The sequence below is a fragment of the Tachypleus tridentatus genome, chromosome 2 (genome assembly GCF_004210375.1).
Source record: "Tachypleus tridentatus isolate NWPU-2018 chromosome 2, ASM421037v1, whole genome shotgun sequence".
NCBI classification, from domain to species: Eukaryota; Metazoa; Arthropoda; class Merostomata; order Xiphosura; family Limulidae; genus Tachypleus; species Tachypleus tridentatus.
Window position 1 is genome coordinate 95,955,569 of NC_134826.1, and position 23,892 is coordinate 95,979,460.

General features: G+C 36.0%; 1 protein-coding gene across 19 annotated transcripts in view; it reads right to left on the reverse strand.

The window, feature by feature from the left end:
* LOC143244617 (fatty acid oxidation complex subunit alpha-like) overlaps nucleotides 1–20,046 on the reverse strand; it is a 56,663-nt gene extending 36,617 nt beyond the window's left edge. For 2 of the 19 annotated variants that reach the window (XM_076489622.1, XM_076489617.1), the window contains exons 1-2: nucleotides 19,240–20,004; nucleotides 7,184–7,280 (exon numbers count right to left, since the gene is read on the reverse strand). Coding sequence is in view for 3 of the 19 variants with exons in the window: in XM_076489631.1 (XP_076345746.1) it covers nucleotides 6,182–6,444; nucleotides 7,184–7,241 (321 nt within the window). In the remaining 16 variants the exon portion in view is untranslated. Of the gene's footprint in view, nucleotides 1–4,909; nucleotides 6,445–7,183; nucleotides 7,281–19,239 lie in introns of those variants that run through there. The other 17 variants (XM_076489624.1, XM_076489616.1, XM_076489631.1 and 14 more) reach the window with 16 other exon arrangements.
* Between the last annotated feature and the right edge of the window lie 3,846 nt (nucleotides 20,047–23,892).

The following is a 23,892-nucleotide window of genomic DNA, read 5'->3' on the forward strand; positions in this document are numbered from 1 at the left end:
AAAGTTTTGAGTACACAACTCTACATGTGCACTGTAGGATTTACAATGGATATCATCAACTTCCACTTTAGTATTGTGTCAAACATCTCTTGATACATATTCAGAAATAAAAACCACAAATATTTACATACAACAAAGTCTGTCTGCAACAACAATTTATCTTTCCATAGTTCTTCTTTGTCATAATTGAGATGTACCACTAAATCAGGGGTTCCCAACTGGGGCAGGGGGTTGCGTAGCCTTGGCAGGGGAGTCACGTAACCTCGTTAGAAGTAGCTTGGGATAACATTAATTTTATTTCATCAATTACATTTTCATGCTCTTATATTTTTTTTGTTTCGGTGCAAAGCAAAACGTGTGCTACGTTAGTTCAATGTCATTAGGTGATATTATGGGTGCCTGTGAGTGAATGTGTATGTGTCTGCAACTGTATGTATGTGTGTACTAGTGAGTAGCGAGTATGTGAGTGCACGCGCATGTACATATGCTTGTGTGTCTGTTTAGCTGTGATTAAGTGTCTGTGTGTTAGCTGTCAGCACGTGAGTCACATGTCCGTTGCTGATTGGTGGATGACGAATCGAGCGACTGGCCACGCTCCCTTCCCTCCCAATACATACCCCATCATTACTCTACCTGCACCCCCCTGCAAGTAATCAGTGTAAGATCTACAGTTGCCAAAGCGTTCATTATTCAACATTTTTATTTTATTTTAACAAGGAGATAAGTAAGCAGTAGAGGCGAGTTGTGTCCATGGCTAAACGGCGCAGATACGCAGAATGCTACCTCAACATTGGCTTCACCACTGTGCTCGCCAACGACGGCATCGAGAAACCACAGTGTGTTTTGTGCCATGCTGTCCTGAGTGCAGAGTCAATGAAACCATCAAAACTCAAGCATCATCTCGAGATGAAACATCCAGAACACGCAAAGAAGGGTTTGGATTTCTTCAAACGGCATGAACGGTGTCTTAAAAGCCAAAGAATTGATAGAAGTGGGTCGTTTCAGCAGCAGAGTGCAGCCGTAGTGGAAGCTTCATATGAGATTGCATTCGAAATTGCTAAACAAAAAAGCCTCACACGATTGGAGAAACACTTCTTAAACCCTGCATGATGAAAGCAGTAAATCTTATTCTTGGAGAAGCCAGTGCAAAGAAGATGCAGCAAGTATCCCTGTCAAATAATACTATACAGAGGTGCATTTCTAAAATGTCTATGGATGTGAAGGAACAGGTTTTGACTGAAATCAAGGGTTCCCCTTTGTTCTCCTTTCAGCTCGATGAGTCAACAGATGTAAGTTCATGTTCTCAGTTGCTTGTCTTCATGAGATACATTAATTCAGGTAACATCAAAGACGAATTCTTATTCTGCAGTGCACTTGAAACCACAACAAAAGCTGATGATGTCATGGAAAAAGTTTCAACTTTTTTTCAAGACGAAGATCTTCAATGGGAAAACGTGTGTGGGGTTTGTACGAATGGGGCACTGGCTATGCTGGGATCGAAATCAGGATTCCAGTTGAGAGTGAAGAAGCTAGCACCTCAAGCAAAGGGCATCCACTGCATGATTCACCAATATGCTCTCGCCAGCAAGACTCTCCCTGCCTCTCTGCAGGAAGTGCTTGAATCTGTAATCAAAATTGTAAATTATGTGAAGACTCAAGCACTCAACACTCGCCTATTCAAAGAACTATGCAAAGACATAAATGCTGACCATGAAGTCCTTCTCTTCTACACAGCAGTACGTTGGTTGTCGAAAGGAAACGTTATTAATCGTGTCTTTGAAATGAAAGATGAAATAAAGCTATTCCTGGAGACTCAAGAAAGGAAAGATCTTGTAGCTCACTTCAAGATGAAGCATGGAATAAAAGGGTTGCACTCCACCGACATTTTGACCAGCTGAACAAGCTCAATTTGAAGCTTCAAGGAAGAGAAACACATGTTCTCCTTTTTCAAGATAGTCTTTCGACCTTTGTTTCCAAACTGCAGAACTGGCGTCGGAAAACCAATCTTGGAAACATCGCTATGTTTAAAAAACTTTGTGGAATGACGAATGAGTCTCAGATCCAACTGGATCAGTTCCTCAAGGATGAGATTACCAAATATCTTCAGTCTCTAGAAAAGGAAGTCGAGCGTTACTTCCCTGAGCTATCACAGGAACAGGAGGCTCTGGTAAGAAACCCATTTTGTACTGAACTTGATGTATCCAGCATCCCAGATGATATCCAAGATGAATTTCTGGATCTAAGGAATGACTCTTCAGCTCGTGATCTCTTCAAGGTGAAATCCGTGACTCAGTTCTGATGCGCTATGTATCAGTCATACTCCAAAATCAGCATGATAGCTTTACGTGTCCTTGTTCCATTTGCTTCTACCTACTTGTGTGAGGCAGAATTTTCCACTCTTGTCAATATGAAAACAAAGAATAGGAACAGATTGGATTTTGGAGATGACATGAGACTGGCTCTAACAAACGCTCGGCCACGAATTTCAAAGCTTGCTGCTGAAATGCAACATCAGGCATCTCACTAGCTGGGTTGGATAGCTGTTCAAACCTATGTTAATATTATTTTAAGAAATATATGTTCTTTTTGTGAATTCAGGTTGGGCCAATGTGATTTAATTTGCTAATAAATAATTACAGAATTTTTAAATATTTTTTTTAGATGTTTCTTTCCCTCTCCTTCACAGAAAATAAAATAAAAATTAAGCTGCTGATAGTAAGCCCTAAGTAGGGGGTCACATGGGTTTCAAACTTTAGGTAAGGGGTCACGAGCGTCAAAAGGTTGGGAACCCCTGCACTAAATTGTCCAAAACTTGAGTATTTTTTGTCATACACCCAAACCTCATGACCATGGTAAGCAAAGTCACCTGAAAAGTGAAAAATTTAATTGATAATTGTGGGATAATACAAATCATCTGAAAGGGCTTACAAAATTACAAAATAAACAGAAATCTCAATACTTGTCCCAAAAGAGCTAAAATCGTTTAACATTTTTCACAGATCATCAACAGTCTGTTAGGTAAAAATATGGAACATGACATCAATTGAAATTCAAGACTTCATTCTTTTAATATCTAATTTTTTTTTAATCTTCCCCTGGTAGAAAAAGAATAAGAAGCCATCATAATAAAAATTATGACTTTTTTTTCTTTCTTCAATTTCCCCAACAAATATTCAGATGTTATACAAAAATAAAACAGCTGGTAAATAACTAAACCATTTAATAATATAATCATTTCACCCTGCTCAATTTGAGACATCACTTACAAATAAATTTAATTGAATGGTGTAACAAGCCAACTTTGGAAGCTATCAGCTGACGATTTACTTCATATACTGGTGACAATATTGAGTGAGCCAGTCTTTAGACTACTTATCAAATTTTTAGTAGCTTTTTATCTGTTTAGATATTTCAGTACTTCATTTGACAGACATAAAATTCAAATATTAAAACAAAAGCAGTTTTAAAATGTATATTTCTAAATTAAGTTTAATTAATTTGAAACTAATTATCCATCTAATGAATGTTTTTATATATATCCTTTAAGTTTACTCACTTGATTCTCTTAAATTAATACAAATGTATTAAAAGTATGTAGTATTTTCAGATTAACTTGATTTTTACGATGTAAGGATTGGTAGAATAATGAATTTAGCTAAAACTGAGTTTGAACAAAGAAATACATTAATGAATATGATGTATAACACACAATGAAAACAACCATTATTTGGTCAAGGACAAAAACATTGTATTTGTTCATGGATACTGGATTTGTGATTTGAATATTTTCTCCTTCTTCCATCAAGACTTATGACCATTAACCAATTAATTGTAGATCAGAAACGAGAACATTAACCATCAAGAAGATCAAAGTTTGGAAATAATTTTTCTTAGGTTTTAAGATACAGGTTTCAGCACATCTGTTGATATCAATGTGCTCAGAAAATGCACTTCCCAATGGACATATCACAAATGTTTCCTATTTCTTTTTCAATGATACTGAGTCAGGTATAATTGGGGTCAACATGGGAGGTATAATCACTGAGTTACTGGTCCCTAATTTAATTTTAAGAATATGCTGGGAGATCATTTCCAAGAAGACAGGAAAACCCTGGTTCATTGCTAGAATGATTAAGACTTCAATTTAAAATAGCAAATTCAAGGCTTAAAACATAAGATCAAGTGAATCCTAACTCTTTAAATGTTCAGCCAGGTGTGCAGATTTAAAACAGTCCCTAAATCCTTTAGAGATGGGGTCATAACACTGTGCTCTGATCACATGATATTTCTAAAGACTTCTAGTGTTCTAACATTCAATATCACTTGTAGACAATATATCACTGATAGGTGCGAGATGCCCAATCTTCAGGCTTTATTATATTCCCATTTGATCATATCCATACTGCCCTATATTGCAATTGCTGAATAACAGCTAACAAAGCTAGCTTATTCTCAAATCAAGCCTCATTCTTCTTCCTATTGTCTGGATACTTCATATTTAGATCCATGTTCTGAGAAAAAAATTGGGTCAAGACTGCAAACTAGTTCCTACAAATATCAGCTAACTTAGGTTAGCCAATTGCAACCTTTACTTTTGAATGCTATAATTCACAAACATTTATATTGTCCCTAGCTAGGGAAGTTTTTTCAGTTACAAGTCAGCTTTTTTTTTTCAGTTTATAAGTCATAAGTTTTAATATGACTTAAAAGTTTATTTATCATGTGCATTTTACTTCATTGTGAGCTCCATTAGCAACTTAATAGTTGTGAGCCCATTATACAGGTTAAATTGGCACAATATGAATCTCGTGCAAACTATCTTTCATGCTTAAAGCAGTCAGATCTTCCATTATCCAGCTAAATTTGCCAGTGTATAATGTCAAATCTAAAGTTCTGTACCAATGGGAACCTTCCATCATGCCCAGACATTCATTTGTTTCCAACTAAGGGAGGGCAACAAGGCAAGTTAGAGCATTTCACCCATCTAAAGTTAACACAGAATTTTTTCATACCTATCTTCTTCCTGATGATAAAGTATTGGTAATGATAAAGCATTCTCAGAAAGTTGTATGCTTCTGTCATTCGATATCTGCTGTATCTCAGAACTGACCAAATACCTGGTTCTCCAGGGAAGTTAGCAAGGCAGGCACATGATTGGATATGCTCTATCTATGTTGAGGCATTTAACTGTTGTTCAACATAAATTAGCTCCATTATTAACCAGTTTCTTTTGTTTACCATAACAGATAATTCCAGCATAAAATTGGACAGCCAATTATCCATTACCACAAAACAGCACTTCATTCTTCCTTGAACAGACAGAAGTGCAACCAAGTGATTTGTAAACTTAAAAAGTAATTTAGAGATAACAGTACATACTACAGAGATGGTGTACAAATTAGATCCAATCTTAATAAATTATGATCAAAGACTTTACTTTTTTAAGATGACTGCATAAAATTTTTTTCTGGACAAGAAACAGTTGAGCTCATCCATATCTGAATGCCATGCAGAAGTGACTCAATTCTATTGTAGTAAACCTAAAAAAAAACCATAGTGTTTAAAAAAGTACTGTTATTTCATATGCTACATAGATTCATGTTGTCCAATGTTCAGTGATATGATTTTGTCATCAACAAATGACTTTCCCTGGAACATCAGTTTCCTTGTTGCCCAAGTGAAACTTATCAATAATTTCAACAGTATATCAATTCCAAGGCAACCCCAATAACAGAACAGAAATCACAGATGACTGAATTCATTTAGTGTAATATTTCCTTAACACAATTAAAGATTTGCCTCACCACCCTCATTTGATTTATTGCAAGAACAAAGTAGGTATTCACTAGCCAGAATGGCAGTATAACTCAGAAAACTTGATACATCAAACAATTTACCACACTTCTACCTGCTCCTGTTTTAATCAGGCACTTGACCTCACAAAGGTATGAACTAAACTCCACCCAACACTAAGAGTACTGGTTTGACCAGCAAATCTTAAGAAAGCCCAATTTGGGATCTTTTAATTTTCTTATACCTGTTGAATCATCAGTCAAAAATATAACCTTGCCCCTCCGCTTGCTCAGAATAGTATGGACACTGTTAGTTCTCTAGTACCTCCTGGGCTATTGGCCAGAGACAATAGCCTTACCTACTTTGCTTCTCTGCAAAATATGACAAGTTAACTTGCCAGTAACCCAACACATAGAAAATGAAGTAAACACTTCACTTCTTTCATGCCAGTCATGGGAGGATAAGAACAGTCCTGCCCTTTCTTTGGAAACCAGTACGCTTGAGCTGCTGTGCTAAGATATGTGGATGGCTGGTTAATACTTGAAATGGTTTGGGTTTTGCTTTGTGGATATACACAAGTAGAATAGTCCAACTGAGTTGTAGCCACAAAAGCTGTCTCTACAGACTTCTTCCTTTCCATTATTGGGTTCTCTACATTAATGTAATAAGAGATAAAATTCATGTTATGTCTTACAAGCCAACTACAATGAATTTTGTTTTGTTAAAATTGAACAAATTTCAAAGTAACCCAATAATAAAATTTTTCTTTTTTTATACTAATGTAATCTGACATGAATAAGATGAAATAGTAGTATAAGCAAAACAAGTTAAACATATTTCTCATCTTTAATATTAATTTAATAATCAATTATCACCACAGTTACAATTTTTGACATAACTGTACAGACATTCAAATGTCTCATATTCTTAATGTGGAGGAAGTATATTTAATCTAAAGAAGTGAAGAGGTAAGGGTATCTGAGCCTTAACAACTGTACAGACATTCAAATACATTATATTTTCTGGAGGTGTTTGAAGATGTATGTTATGTTAAACTAAACAGGTTAAGATGCAAATTCAGTTCAATCTTAACAACTGTACACACATATAGTCAAATATATACTATATTCTTAAAGTGCTTGAAAAAGTAGGTTGTATCAAGTAGAAAGAAATGCTCAGTCTTAACAACTGTACAAATATTCAAACGTCTTGCATCTTGGACATGTGTGAAGAAATACGTTGGGTTAATCTGAAGAGGTGAAGATGCAAGAATAGCTCAGCTTTAATCATGCACATTTAACAGATTTTACCTCATCAAGTTTACATATTTTATTTCATTTTGAACTGAATTTCTTACTATTTAAGTTACAAGTTAACGAAAAATGTTTACCTGCTATCTTACCACCCAATATACCACATCCTACAAGTCCAATTTTTGACGGTGCCATGACTGTGAATAAGCACGTCTTTCCGATGTTATTTCAGGTCTAGAAGAAATAATATTTTCAGTTATACATACAGTAAAATAATTAAGACCTACACATCACTACTAAAACACTTCTAACATAAAAATAGCAAAATAAGTAACATATATAAGAAACCACTTGGTTCTTCAAGAATGTCCTTGCATTACCACGTATGAATAAAAGAAAATTTAATCCAATCCCTAAATATATATAATTTTTTTTTTAAATGAAAACATGTTTTTCCTTTAAAGTCCTCTAAAATGCTGTCATTCACTGTTGCTGATGGTAACTCATTCCATCAAATTATCACCCTTTTATAAAAACAAAACTATCTGAAGTAGAGCCTTACCTCTCCTTTCAAAATGTTAAGATTTGTGTGCTCTCAATCTATAGTCATCAAAATATGGCATAAAGAAATTAGAGGCCTTTAGCTTATCCACAGGATATTTTTGTAAAGCTATAACATGAACTTTATTCTCTTAACATTTCAACTATGAGTCCTCTTCATTCTCTCCTGAAGAAGACTTCTAGTCAGAATTTTAAGAGAATAAAAATCCTCTTACAGCATTCTCTCATTGCTACCTCAGTATTCATTTGTCAACATGAATAATACTCATTAGTCTTGTAAACTTTAATAAGTTCACCATAACCTCTCTTTCCCTATAAAGAAAATAAGTTGAGATATTCTAACCTATATCTGCAAGACAGCATGAAACAAAGTAACCTGATGCAGCTATAAAAAAGTAAAAGATGGAGAATTAATAAAGAAAAATATACTGCCCAAAGACTACAGGTAACATAAGTAGTGTGGATAATTTAATTGATTTCCCATAAGCAATGAGTAGATCAAAAAGTGTTGTGTAAACTAATCTAAGTTAAGGTTTCCAATTATTTCAACTACCCAAGTAACTGAAATACTGCTATTATGTTTATTATTCTTAAGAATAAGGTAGTATATTGTCACTGCCACTATTTTTTTTAACTGCTGGGTACTCTTAATGTAAACTCTTTAATTACTAAAGTGTAAATTTAGTTCAGTTTGTGTATTTTGTTATATTACTAATTGATAATTATATAACTGTATACTTTAATGTTCTATACTGTGCTGCAGGCTTATGTTGGGTTCTGAGGGGTCAGACTTCTATTTATCAGGAATTAATAACTGTATTCTATAATGATCTATGAACAGATGCTGATCTACATGAGTGATCCAGAGTAGCACACCCCCACCCTTCTTTTCTGAAATTAATAACTTATTTATTGATGTACTAGTAGACAGAGATTTAACAGGGTTTCAACAGAAGATTTTGATATAACAAGAATAACTGAAACCTGGCTACATGTAGATATTTACGACGAAATTTTTTAAATACAGGATAAAGTGCTAAAAATAGAGGTAGGATTGGTTTTATATGTAAAACATAAACTAAATCCTGTTCAAGTTGAGGATATCTAAGCTAAAAACAATAATATGAAATCTATTTTGATTTCTCTTGGTAGTTATATGGGTTGGTTGGCTTGGTGTTTTATGGTGCAAAGCAACCAGGCTATCTGTGCTAAACATCTGGTAAGAAGTTGAAATTAAAGTAAAATTATTAAAATTTATAAAAGGAAATTAAAGTAAAACAAAACAAAGTTTAATTTTTGAATTAAAAGCATAAATAGCATTAAATCCAACTTTTAAATCTAGTCTACAGCAGTAAGAGAAAAACTACAGTAATACGAGTTGTAAAGTACTTTCTGTGGCATAATTGTAATTATAATAACACAACAGGAAGACCAACAGGTAAGTAAAAAAACCACTGTTAGTCACCTGAAGTTGGCCTTTCCAATCATGGTTTTGAGTTAATTGATGTTAGAAACTAGATGTACTTTGATTCTTAAAAGGGAATCACATTAAAAAATGTCTGATGTGTAAATAAAAAAAACTTAAATAGCATTAAAAAGATTAATGGCCTTTAAAAACAAGAAACATTTCTAAGGTGGACTGTGTCACCATTGCCAATAGCTTAATCTAACATTACGGATAAACCTAGGGACAGAACATGTTTAAAACCGTTCTGTTGTTGAGAGTCATAATGAAGGCAATACAGTAAAATGTAGCTTATTGTGACCTCAGGGTCACACAGACAACATAATGGTGCATCAGTTCCAGATGAAAGAAAAGGGTGAGTTAAAAACTGTGACTGAGTTAAACATGCATAGTCTAGTTAGAACAACTTCTTCTTTCCAATCCTTATGGAAGCAAGATGGCCAAAGTCCAATAGAGGGTTTTATTTGGAAAAGCATGTTTTCATGTTGCTCACTCCAAGTCTATAGCCAACTAGCATGGAGCCAAGCCTTGAATACCGGACCATAATCCATGTATGGAACAGGCACAGCAGTGATAGTGCCAGAGCAGATAAATTTAGCTTTGGTGTCAGCGAGCTCATTCTAGCGAATACCAACATCGCCTGGTATCCAGAAAAACTATACAGAAGCAGATGTTAAAGAGAAATTGGCCTATCAGTTTTGAATATCGGTGAGAACAGGGTGTGAACTAACATGAAGAGATTCCATGGTCAGTAGAGAACTAAGCAAGTCAGTATAAATAGTGCAGTTTGAGTAATGCTTAGCTTCTATGTGATCCACAGCAAGAGAAATAGTATACAGTTTGGCAGTGAACACAGAAGCCGTAGAAGGGATTCTGCACATAACCATCAAACCACAAGAAACAATAGCAGAGCCCACAGAGTCAACTGATTTCAAAGCATCTGTATAAATGGGAATGGAAAGATGGTTCAAAAGATGTTAAGCAAATAAGAGAGAGTATTTCCAATCTGGAGTGTCTGCTTTTCTCAGATGACTTAAAGATAGATCACATTTGGGGACTGTAATAAGCCATAGCAGGATGGGCTGACCAGTGGATACAGCAATGTTATCTAAGGTCAAGCTCAATTCATCTAACTGCATCTTGATGCAAAGGCCAAAAGGAGCAATGGCAGATCATCTGTTATGAAAAAGTACAGCCCACCAAGAAAGGAAAACACAACCCCAGGTGGGATGGTGTGGTAAGAAACGAAGTTTCGAAGCATATAGTAAAATCAATTGCAAATGGTGGAGGTGCAAAGAAGGTTCATGAAACTGTGTATAAGCTCTGAACTGGGAAAGTGTGGAAAGCCCAAGTGTAGAGCCAAAGACCCTGATGATGGACAGGACCCAGCATTTTTAATGCAGATATTCTGGAAGAGCCACAGACCAATGATCTATAATCTAGTTTTGATCAAATAAGAGCATTATATATCTTTAGCATAGAACATCGATAAGCTCCTCAAGTGGTGGAAGAGAGGACACGGAGGATGTTCAGTGCTCTTGTACATTTGACCCATAGCTGCTTGATGTGTGGTATAAAGGGACCACAAGCAGCTCAACTTCACCAATGCAGAGTTCAGGATCAGAGAGAATACCCTGTTGACAGCAAAACTTCATGCAAATGATTTTAGAGAGAAAGAATTTAAAGCCTTTTGCTGTGGTCCACTTCAGTAAACAACTGAGGACAGTCTGTAGCTGCTGCTGAATATATCCCATGTTCAGCGACTGACGAGATGTGAAAGTCATTGACATAGAGCCTGTTTGCAACAGTGAGAGGGAGTTGTTCAGTGATGGCATTAATCTTTATACTGAAAAGTGTGACACTCGAAACACACCCCTGAGAGACTCCAAGTTCCTGTAGAAAAGAACAGGATAGGGTTGAGCCTATACGAACTTGGAAGTACCTGTCCATTAAAAATTTTTAACAAAAATGGGCAAATGGCCACATAACCCAAATATACGAAAGTGTCCCAAAATGCCATACCTCCATGTTGTATCATAAGCCTTCTCAATGTCAAAGAATACTGATATGAGTTGTTATCATTTGAGAAAGGCTTCTCTGATTGATGTTTCATGTTGAATCAGACGGTCCATAGTGGAGCTTTGTCATTGGAACCCACACTGGGTGCGTGAGAGGAGGTTGTTTGATTCGAGAAACCAGACAAGATGAGCATTAAACATCCTCTCTAATCTCTTACAGAGACAGCTTGTCAAAGCAACTGGATGGTAGTTTGAAGAAATCTTGGGATCCCTCCCAGGCTTAGAGAAAGTTAGAACAATAATGTGGCATCAGGCAATAGGAAAATAATTCTCCTGGCAGATCTGGTTAAAAACAATCAGAAGAGAAGACAGGTGGCACAGCATTTCACAGTGTACATCATCAGGTCTGACCGATGTACCGCCAGACCAATGAAGGACTAGTTTCAGTTCCACCAGTGAAAAGGAAAGATTACAGTCATAGAGACAATCAGCTGTAAAGGATAGAGGTAATCACTCTGCCAGAGTTGTGATGGCTAAAAAGGTGGAGGAAGAAGGAGAAGTGCTAGATACCCAGCAAAAGCCTTCACCTAGAGTATTGGGGATGCTCCGGGTATCAGCTACTTCCTGGCCATCAGAGAGCAAGATCAAGAGGGGACAGAATTATATTGCCCACTGTCCTTTTTAATCTTGTCCCATATGGCTTTGGAACTGGTGATAGAAGATATGCTGGTTGTGATCTTAATTCAAGAGTCCTTCTGTCTTTGACATCTTACCCACCTGGAAAGTGATTCTGTGCGAGAGTGTGGGATACCTATGTAAAGTATCCCAGGCCCATTTTTGAGCCTTCCATGCCACATGGCAGGTAGGATTCTACCATGGATGAGGATATCATGGAAAACATGTTCATGTTTTAGGAATACACTGAGTAGCTGCCTGTATAATACAGTCAATTACTCCTGCCACACACTCATCTATTGATGACTTACAGACAATGGCAGGATCAAGTTCTGCAAGAGCAGTGAAAGAGGATCAGTTTGCTTCATTCAGCTTCTATTGGACACATGGGCTGGGTGGCATCAACCACGGTCAGTCTTTCTCAAAATTAAAGTAAAATGATCACTTCCTCATGGATTATTGTCAGCCCTCCATGAAAAGTAGGAGAATAGTGAAAGGGGAAAACTGAGAGATCAATAGCAAAAAAGGACAGACTTGGTGCATGAAAATAAGCATAAAAACCACTATTGAAAAGAGAAAGGTTGTGATTAGAGAGCATACGCTCTTTGGAGTACCCCTTCCATCAATATCAGCACTTTCCCAGTAATGGATGATGTCCATTAAAGTCCCCCAGGATTAAAAAGGGAGACAGCAACTGTTCAGTAAGAGCATCAAGGTCTGATTGATCATAGGTCTCTCTGGGTAACAGGTAGAGAGAACAAACAGCTATGGTACGACCCAAGAAAGCACGAATGGTTATAGCCTGCAAGAGTATGTTGAGTGGCAAAGACAGGGAGGGCACATGCTAATCAACCAACAGTGCCACTCCTCCATGCACTCATACATCAAATAGCCTGTCATTTCTGTACAAAGAAAACCACTGAAAGTTGACTGTATCAGCAGGTTTCAGAAATGTTTCCTGTAAGAAAAGACAGGCAGGATGGTAGGAAGCAATCAGTGTTTTGATGTCATCCAGATTAGAATGGAAACATCAACAGTGACATTGTATCAAGGTGGCCATTTTTATTTATGTGTAGGAAAATTGAGTAGAGAGCCCTTCTGTTTATGACATCTTTTTCTTTGTTGTCTTTAACTGAGAGAGCTATTTCAACCTCCATGGATCCTACCCTGGGTCGACCAGACAGGTCTTTGCTGTTGGAAGAGGATTCCAGCGGCTGAGAACGTGAATGAATGATCATTTTGCATCTTTGGGTAAGAGAAGAAGATGCACCTGAGGAAATGTCCATATCAGGAACCAAAGGAAGTGGATCTTGGGTTTGCTGGAATGTATGTTAGGAATAGAGATGGGTGTTGAAGTTGATTCATCAACTTTTTTAACCTTGGAGGTCAAAAACTTTTAATTTCATTTGAGAATAATTGTCTTGGAGGCACAGAGAAATCCGTCTGCACTTCCACTGTTGTAGTGGAACAAAGTGCAGCAGCATACGTCTGAGATGAGGTGATGGACGGCAACTTTTGAGCCTCAGGGTAAGTAATATTTTGAATCGTTTTCAAAGGCTCCACCAATTTTTCTTCCAAACATTTAGGGCAAGAATGAAAGTAGGACAGGTGAGAGCCATTGCAATTGACACAATAAGAGTCCATTTCACACTCATAGGCATCATGGTCCTTCCCATCGCAACAAGCACATATCCAGGAACCATGGCATGATGTCTTCGAGTGACTGAACTGCTGACACAGGAAACATCTGAGAGGGTTTGGGATCTATGGCTGTACTTTGCAATTAAGATAACCTGACTTGATGATGGCAGGTGGACGTGGTGATGTAAATGTCAGAACAAAGTGCAAAGGTCAGAACAAAGGTATTGGTTGGAATCGTAATTCCATCTTTGAGAGTGGAGATACTCCTCACTGCAGAAACTCCTTGGGTGGAGAAATCAGCAAGAATTTCTGACTTGGGGATGTTCTTCAAATCCCTCTCAACAATAGCTCCTCATGATGATTTCAAAGTAGCATAAGGTGTAACCTCAATAGGTATATTCCTAATTGCCTTTGAATGCAAGAGTTCACTGTGTTGAAATGTAGATGTTTCCACCAATATGTCACCAGAGCAAAGCTTCTTTCCTAATTTTGGAGAGCCAGCAAGTCCTTCTAGTCCTTTCTGAATGAAAAAGGGAGACACCCGCCCTAAAGGTTTGTATGAAAGAGAATGTAGTATAAGAAAATAAGGTATAGGTGTTACAGATGTTGAAGATTGCTGCTCAGAATCTCCTAGATGTAGTTGTTTACATATGAACTGTTTTTTCACTATTTCATTTAAATTTTTATTTGAAGGATCCATAATAAAAAAATACTTTGGTGCCCACTGACCCCACCCACCAAGGAGCCCTATGAGGAGATGCACTATAATGCCAAACAAGGACAATGCAGCAACACAAGGGTTTTGCGAGCACTATACCGAAACATCAGCATCAGATAATGTCCACAACACCTGTTGAGAACATCCAACACTAATACTTGGTTGACCGTAGCTCAAGTGGATCAGGTGACTGACCCTAGAGGGCCAACCCAAGGCCACTCATCTACAGGAATTAAAGGCCAAAGTGGTGTGTTAGGGTTGGACCCCTCAACCTTCAGGATCCTCTCTTCCCATTCATGGATCACCACACACAGTAAACACATGGGTGGATGTTTAGATCCCAGAGAAGGTAAACTAAAAGAACAGAACCTTCCCTAAGAAGTCCCCTCATCACGTACTGGAATCTACACCGAGGAAAGATGTAAAGAACAGGAGAGGAAACTGCAACAGTATCAAGAAAGGTGAAATGTTGTTCAGTCAAAACTGCCTAATAACCAGCAAAGGCAGAGATAGCTGAACCCTACTAAACAGTCTTCTAAAGGATAAGGAGATGTCTGATGGCAGAATGATTAGGAGGAATATGGTAAAAAATGTACCAATGTAGAAAGCCATGCCTTTCAAGGGTGTAATCACCAGATAGAATAATACTAAGGGAGAGAAGTTCCAGTTCAACAGGTTATCAACCAGACTAATCCAAATGTGAAGGTGGAAGGACATGATCCCTTGATGGAAAGAAAATGAAAGACATTAAAGCAATAGTGTATAATTGGCAAGGGAAAAGGGGATTGGGTTGTGAGGTGACACTGAAAAGGGAAGCTAGGTTCAGTTAGCCAGAGGAGTATCACCAAGAAGAAGTAATAAAATGTCAAGGTCAGAACCTAAAGTAAAAAAAGAAAGAAAGAAAAGAGAGCGTTATGACAAGTATAAAATCAGAATAGGTGAAAGGCATTGACAGCCAGGGCTGAGGGATGGAGAACAGATGATTGGAAGGTAGGAAGTATTAAATTGTGAAGATTGGTTAGGCAATGATAAGTGCAGTCCAAGAGATCACTGACAATGGAAATTGGGCATCTACAGGCAAAACATAGTCCAGTCAAGAGAGTTGTTCCACAACTCAGTTCATATTGAACAATACATGACAGTCAAGGAAATCACCCCATTCAGGTTCAGGGTTTAAAAGCAAGTAGGTTCTAGATCTTTTCCTCCACGACAGTTAATTTAGAAAAATCCAAGAAGTTGTGAAAACTGAACATAACTAAATGATTGCCTTAGTGTGGTAATAATTTGTGTCATGTCCACCAACTTACCAGAAGTTTGAGCTCATGGATATGGAGAAAGACTTGCACTGGGTCCATATGCCAGATATAAAATTGTCATTCATAGATAGGTTTTGGTGGAAATACTGGAACACACATAAAGCACTACTGGAGAGGTCCAGCTACCCATGCAAATACTAAAATACAGGAAAAGACATTTGCACTACTGACATTAAAGAATACTCTGGGTCATCCCTCTAGTCATCCAAGCATCAACAGAGGAGGTATATGTGTGTGTCTGTCTGACCCAAAGGGATAAGCAGTCCCCATGAAGACATGGTCACTAAACACTAAACATCAACTTAAAATGCAGAATGTGTAAGATAGGCATGAAATCTAGTGATTGCAAGATATAAAGCTTACAGGGAAATGACAGAAAGCTGATGTTAACTGTGAATGAGTTGAAAAACAAATCCTCCCCAGCAGTGTGTAAAATATTGAGTAGGAGTGAGGAAATGTTGGAAATTGTGATGAATATAGCCTTAAAGATACATTATACACAGATAAGAATTAAAGAAAAAATGAAACAAATTGAGACCTGAAATGAGGGTGGGAGAAAATTGAAGAGAAAGTCCATAGGTAAAAATATAAAAACCTGTGTGGATCGTAAAGTGTGACTTCAGGAGCTCAAACAATGACAACTTGACACCCACAAGACATGAAGGAAACATCAATGACAAGTTCAATTAGGCTGTTGCCAGGTAGAAGAGGAAGTTAGGAATAAAAAGATAGGGAATGAGGGACTAGTGTGTGAAACGATGATTGACCTTAGGGCAAAGGGCTTGTGAAAGAAAAGAGAGAAGTTGATCTTGGGATAAGAGAGTGTCCTTACCCAATAAGTAACAAAGAGATGGGTGAGCAGAAAATGGTAGACATGGACCAATCACAGTGAGAAGTTAATGGAATGAGAATAACCCACAAAATTATCTAGGACAAGATGGAATGCCTGAAACTTCAGTTGTAGAGAGGATAAATACAAAAGTGTAGCTCAAAAGATCAGGCACATACAGAAGTCCAGGGTACTAGAGGGCAAAACCAACATCAATGGTCCATCCCCTCAAAAGGAAGCGCTGTCCAAGAGAAGAGAATCACAAATGAAGATACCAAATAACTGTGATATAAGAAAATAAGAATCAGATAAATCTGAAAGGTAAAACTTGATGTCATGGAAACATAAATGGTCTAGGAATGGTAAATGAAATGGTTTAGGATTAGAATTACAAAGTGGGGGAAAAGAACAATGCTACATGCCTGAGAAATTATACTAGAGAATGCAAAAAAGTTCAATATTTCTTTTCAAAGGAGAGAGAAGTTTCAAAAGCCTTACCACGTGAAGGAACAATCAAATTCTTGCTTCTAATTCTCCCCACAAATGATGGGAAGGAATGTTAAAAAAATCCTGGTTGCAAAAAGGGAACCCACTATCCTATTCACAATGCCTGCCCAATCATTCACAAGGAACATGCTTCCATAAGCTGTAAATGTTAAATAAAACTGTGTGAGGGAATTAGTCAATCATATAAAGATTTTGCTAAATGAAATAGTGTATATAGTTTGAAGGAGGAAATTAATATCCTTGAATACTGCAAAACTTATGAAGGTGAAAAAGGAAAAAACACATCTAATGTGTTCAATGTCAAAAAAAGGAATGAAAATTCAAGAATGCAGAAGGAGTCAGTGTGCACGAAGGTTGTTTTACCCTCTTAGTGGTAGAGCACTTTTGCTGTATAATTACATCATTATGCAATACTAATTCACAAAAAAGTCAGAGATTAGGTGGGAGCTGCCTAAAAGCTAGTGGCATACAATTCCCTAAAGCAGAGGCACTACTATATAGTATCATAAAGAAACATTAAATGTCAATGTTTTTTATTTGATTTAGCTATCAATTAATAATTCCACTAAAAGCATTTTGAGGTTTTCTTAATTTATTATAGTTGGTGTCTAGAGCAATCCAGTTAAGACTTATTCAATATAACTAATTATTTCTAAGCTAATATACCTATGTTAACACCAATTAAAAATTGCCATTGTAAATTCTGGTGTACTGACTTTTTCAGTATACTCTACAAATATGTCTAGACATACTGTTGGAGTGAGCATGCTTTATATTCACTATGAGATAAATCTATAGACTGAATAGGTGAACTTAGACTTCTAAATTCAACAATTTTCAGTATACTAAGTTTATTTATTAATACATCTAGCCTTTTGAGATTTGTTTTCATCCAAGCTAGTATTGTTTAGGAAATAGTAACTTGTACAACACAAAGTTGTAAAATAATTTATTTTTCATTTTAGAATATATAATTTTGAAACATGTGAGAACATTAAGATTAAATGCAATAATCTTATATTTAAGGCAAACTACTTACTTTAAAGGTGTTATTTGATATAGACCAAGGACAACTTTTAATTATTTCTGGAAAGACAGCTTTAAGTAGTCTAATAAGTAATAATAACCTAATAACTAAAGTTTCTGATAAAATTAAAGATCTTGTGATTATGGATATATTTGGTAATAAGATAAACAACCAACTAAAATACAAATAACTATAAAACACTGTAGTGAGATTCTACTATTATCACTGAGAAAAATGTAAGGATTTAATTCAATAAGCCAATGTGTAACAAATAATCTTAATCCAAACAACAGAAAAACACCTGAACTTTATGGTCTTTCAAAAATCCACAAAGAAGGTAATTCTTTGAAACCCATTGTGCCAACTTATGATCCACCAATGGAAAGCTCATTACTTATATTCACTATTTACAACTGTTTCAATTTTATTCATATATATTTAAAATGTACCCAAGATTTTTTTTTAAAACTCTCCATACTATTAGTAATATCATCAACCTGAAAAGCATATCGCTTAGTCTGGATATTGAGTCATTGTGCCCTTCTACCCCTGTTAATGAGTGGGTAGATTTGGTGATGGATTTTATAGAGAACTATAGACAGTGTAGACTATGCAGGATACACTGTTCAACAAATTATAGATGCATCAAATTTGGTGTTAATGATTTAATGAGACCAGTTATTAACAGTTAACTGGTTTAGCTATGAGTATTCATGTGCCTAAATCATTTTTAGTTTTTTACTTTTATATAATTGTTAGAAAAGCAAGCCTTATAACACCAACACAAGAAAATGCACAAGATGCCAGACATGTGGATCTATTACACCGATGACATCTTTAAAAGTTGAATTGCCATTTTATGCAATTTATTTATTTTTTTATGATTTCCTCTGAGTTCCACCCTACTACTATAGTCCTATTCAGTACTATAAAATTTACTATTAGGCACTCATGAATCAAACATCACTCCTTAATGTTCAGATTATCCTAACAGATGGCAAAAGTGTAAAAAAAAATTTCATAAGCCTGTAAAAAGCTAGTTTTTATATTACCACTCATATCATCATCTGTATGTTAAATGTCCAACTATTACTGAACAGTTAAACTATAAATTTATACAACTAATGAAGGTAAATCAAAATCTGTACAATAACTTGCACACAAATTAAATATTAATGGATATTCAAAGATATTTATTGATAATACTTATGAACAATAAAAATGTAGAAACACTATAATACGAAAAATCAGTTACGAAATTCCTATCATACCATACAGCACTCATACGATTTCAGCTCGTATTAGACACATGTACACACAATCACCTAATCACATCTTCACACCAGAGTTAAAGAAACTAGGTACAACTTTGAACAGTATGTTTATTAAGATCAGCTTTTAAATTTAATTACGCCTAAAACATGCAATAAACCCACACACAAATGTAGAGATTGTAAATCAGGTTTACGAGGAAAGTGTAGCTACAGGAATGTAGTATCTAGTTTGACATGCAAACTTCATTATTCTGTATACATCAGCGTCACAGAGACTTTGACTAGCGTTGGAAAAAACATTCGTGAGATTTCCAAAAAACACCTAATTTTTGTTCGGTGTAAACATATCCTCTCTATGGGGGTTCGACACATGCTCGGAGTTACCACTGAATGTTTTAGAGTTGACGCCCTAAAAAAGCCATTTTTCTGAAATAATATTTTGAAGTCGTTTAGCTATTAAACAGAATATTAAGCCTGAAATCATAATCGACTGTACTGTTTGACATCTGATATTCCAATGCCAGTATAAAATACAGTTGATGCGTTGACGCTTAACAAAACACATCAATCTTAATCCTTTCACCTTGAAATAAAACCTTCTCCTCCATTACCCAACTCATGAAAAACAAAACTAAGTGCTCTTAGGCAATGACGTCATTAACTATAACCAATCAGCACTCTAGATGTCTTCTGTACCCATCACTATCTTCCTGGGGGAAAAAATACCAAAGCCATGAGCGGAAAAAATCAACTCCAATAATTTGTCCGACCTGGGAGTGGCAGGAGGAAAAAAAAATCGTGAGAGTTGAAACGTCTGCAGTGAAATAGGCAAAAATACTGGAGATGTAATTTATAAACACCTTCGAGCTTGCACACTTTACACAGTTAAAACCAATGCTGTGGCTGAACATTTTGTAGACAATCAGAGAATAAATGATATTGTTTGTCCCATAACTGCAAACATTCTCATTCACTGCCACCGGTTTTTGATAGAAAAATACAGAGACTCTGTTAATGTCTGAAGATAACCTACAATTAATTTTATGGAAAGCATTTGAGTACGTTTGGCTTTATTATAAACGCCGTTCCGCAAATAAATACATATAAGAGTTCCCCATTTTACCTAGTGCTCAACGAAAATGTTACTTGTACACTAATATTAGCGTAAGTGCTTGTATTACTTACTATTAGTATTAACTTTTCCTTTTTTCAGATAGGCTAAGAAACAACAATTTTAATGAATAATACAGAGAAGTAGGCATTAATATTAAATGAAGTAATATTTACAAAATAAGTTTCTTTTTAAATATATATTGATAAAGTTAGCAGAAACTAACATTTACCGATTTAGTGAAATTTATGTAAATAAAAAAGGCCGTTGCTATTGCCATTTTTCCTGCGGCCAGCTCGGAAAATTTCATGAAGAGAATTGTAGCAGCTATTGAGCTACATGCAATTTTCATAGGGATTTCCCGTCCTGTAGTTTAATTTACTGTTGTCGGTGTGAGTAGCGTTATCGATATACATATTATAAAGTGTGGGCTTAAACAAAATTTACCTTGTAATAATTGTTTTGCCTGGTTTCAATAACATTTGTAGGGTTTTTGAGCCACTTTTAACTTTGTTGTTAAGCGCAAAGCTACGCAATAGGAGCTATATGTTTTGTGCCATCACACGTATTGAAACTCGTATTTTAATGATATAAGCCTTTAGACTTATTGTTGAGGCACTGAAAGGCGATAAACGTTGAAAAAGCGAAACGATAGTCCACAGAAGAGGGTGTGGCGAATCGAAAAATATACTAAGCCTCTACATCGCAGATCAGTTTTATCTTTAATGTACAAAAAGTAGATATCTGTAATTTGTTTTCAGTGACGAATAAAGACCCAGAATTTGCAGAAATCGTGATTAAGTGGAAAATAACTTCTAAAAAATGTTAAAATGAATTATTTTAGTTCTCTAATAGAATCTATCTAAATAAATTAGCTCTGTGTCTTCTTTATGCCACATCCTACACCTCTTCTGATATAATTTTACAGATGTTGGTCAAATTTTTATCCCGATGAAATTTACGGCTTTCAGCTTTAGCAAACATCCGATACAGTTAACGGCTTTATTTAGTCTGTGTGGCGTTATATTTAAAACGAAGTAACTAGTGACATCGATAAGAAGGTGGCAATTAAGACCACAATAACGGTATTAACAAAGAAAGCTCCTATCACGAAACAAAATCAGTGGCTTTTATTGTCACGTATCTGTCGGTGGCAGTTGTTAAAGCCACACACACAGGAGCGTAGATCCTGGGGATGGAGGGTATATGGTGTTTCAGACACCGTAAACTTTATGACAATAAAACGTTACGTGGAAAAATATATTAAAACTTTCCTGGACGAACAGATGACCTCCATGACGTCACTCAACTCCATTTATATATATTTCCCATTCAGTTACACTGCCATTCATAATTTGCCCTTGAAGATGAAAAGCCCACTTTTCAGTACAGAATTAAAAGGAAAACACTTAACCAGAATAATTTTTGGTGTATTTCAATACTTACTAGCCATTTAAAACGAAGCTTTTAAAAGTGTGAAGTGAACGAATTACCTTTGTTTTAAATCAAAGTACGTCACTACCAAATCATCATATTTAATTCATTCTCTTTCAAAGGAAAGCCTAAGGTTATGATACAAAAATACAAAATACTCGTATAAGATTCAACCTAGAAAGCAAAATTGCCTTTCAAAGAGAAACACTGAGAGCTTTAATTTTTTACATAAATTTATTATTTTTCTTTACTTTCGGTGTTTCTCAAAAAACTAAAATATTATCAAAAACATCTGTTTGAAAAATATAGATCTGCATGTTATATTTTGGGATAAATCTTAGAAACGCATCGAAATCTTAGAAATACAATAGGTTTTTACCGATAAAAAATGGGGAAACGTTTTAAAAATACATACACGTGAACTAATTTTAGCGTTGAGATCGAAAAAAGTAAAGTATTAGAATATGAACATCTTTCAGATTGCATGATTTATGGATAAATCTTCTTTTTGTGGTATACTCACGTTTATTGTGTTTGCATTCTTTATTCAATCCCTTAAGGGTTTTTTTTCCGAGATGCTGAGTGTATAATAGTATCTCAATCACACTATGTCTGCCATGTACTTCTATTTTTGAGGTTGCATAGTATTCCAAACCAGATCTCATTCGCCCAGCTTAGATGTTTGTCTGTTTGTTTGCTTATTTGAAATCTACTAAGGATATCTGCTTCTGTTCCTAATTTTGAACTGCCAACAACAGGTAAGGCCACTGTCTGACAGACCCCGCCGCCAATTCTTGAGCTATTCTTGATCAAAAATTAGTGGGATTTACTGTCACATTATAAACCTTCAGTATTTTCCGTACCATAGTTCGTTCCCGTTACATGCAAATTGCGAGACGAGTAACCTAACCACCGAGTCCTGTCAGGCCTGGCTCGGATTCAGCAAACAAAGTGCATTTGTCATTCACGTCACTTGAGTAAAAATAGTGAGGTCATAACCACCACGTATTCTTAAATCTTTATACCTAATATATGGGCCTAGCATGGCCAAGCGCGTAAGGCGTGCGACTCGTAATCCGAGGGTCGCGGTATGTTTACTTCCTACATATCCTGTATTGTGAGTTGTAATAATATTATTATCAAAGAAACGCAACTCATTATTCAGTACAAAATTTTGTATTACAGGTGTAATTAATATTATTCAACAACTATATTGTTTCGTCATAACAACCCTGTGAAGCACACGATAATTCAGATAATTAACTATATTGTTTCGTCATAACAATCCTGTGAAGCACACGATAATTCAGATAATTAACTATATTGTTTCGTCATAACAATCCTGTGAAGCACACGATAATTCAGATAATTAACTATATTGTTTCGTCATAACAACCTTGTCAAGCACACGATAATTCAGATAATTAACTATATTGTTTCGTCATAACAACCCTGTCAAGCACACGATAATTCAGATAATTAAATAGTCGTGAGCTTTGTTAATGAGCTGTGAGACAATCGTGGTATATTGAAATTCGTTATAAATTCAAGAACGTTGCATTGCCATTTTTTTACCTAACGCAGAAAATAAAAATCATACTTTTTATCGTGTAAAATTAGCACACTACATTTATCATTTACTAATAGTGCTAATACATAAGCTGGCTAATGTAAGATTTAATGTTTATTTATGATCACACAAATGAATTTTATATATCTGCCCAAAGAAAAACTGTCGTTTAATTAACTTGCAGGAAAAACATTAATTAAGCGCTACTGATATATCAATAACACTCATATCATTAGTTAGGGCAGTACTTGAGAAACATTGTACAAGATGTAATATACTTTATTTAAATTTTTGTATCATTTATTTATATTTAAGTCGTTTTTTTACTAGTTTTGATGTATTTATTACTGCAAAACTACTGCAAGCTGAGGTAGAGTCTGCGGTTGAGGTTGTCGCCGTCGCAGACGTCGGTCCAACTCGTTCCAAAGATGTTCGATGGGGTTTAAATCTGGTAATCTGGAGGGCCAGGGAAGAACGTTGATGTTGTGGTGTCTCAAGAAGACAGTGGTGAGTCGGGCTGTGTGAGGACGGGCGTTGTCATGTTGAAAACGTCGTTGACGTTCACCATGATGGGTTGCACATGGGGCCTAAGAATCTCGTCGACGTATCGTTGAGCCGTAAGATTCCCTCGAATGTGCAAAAGGTCTGTTCTGGCATTGTAGACGATGGCAGCTTACATCATGACGCTGCCATCACCAAA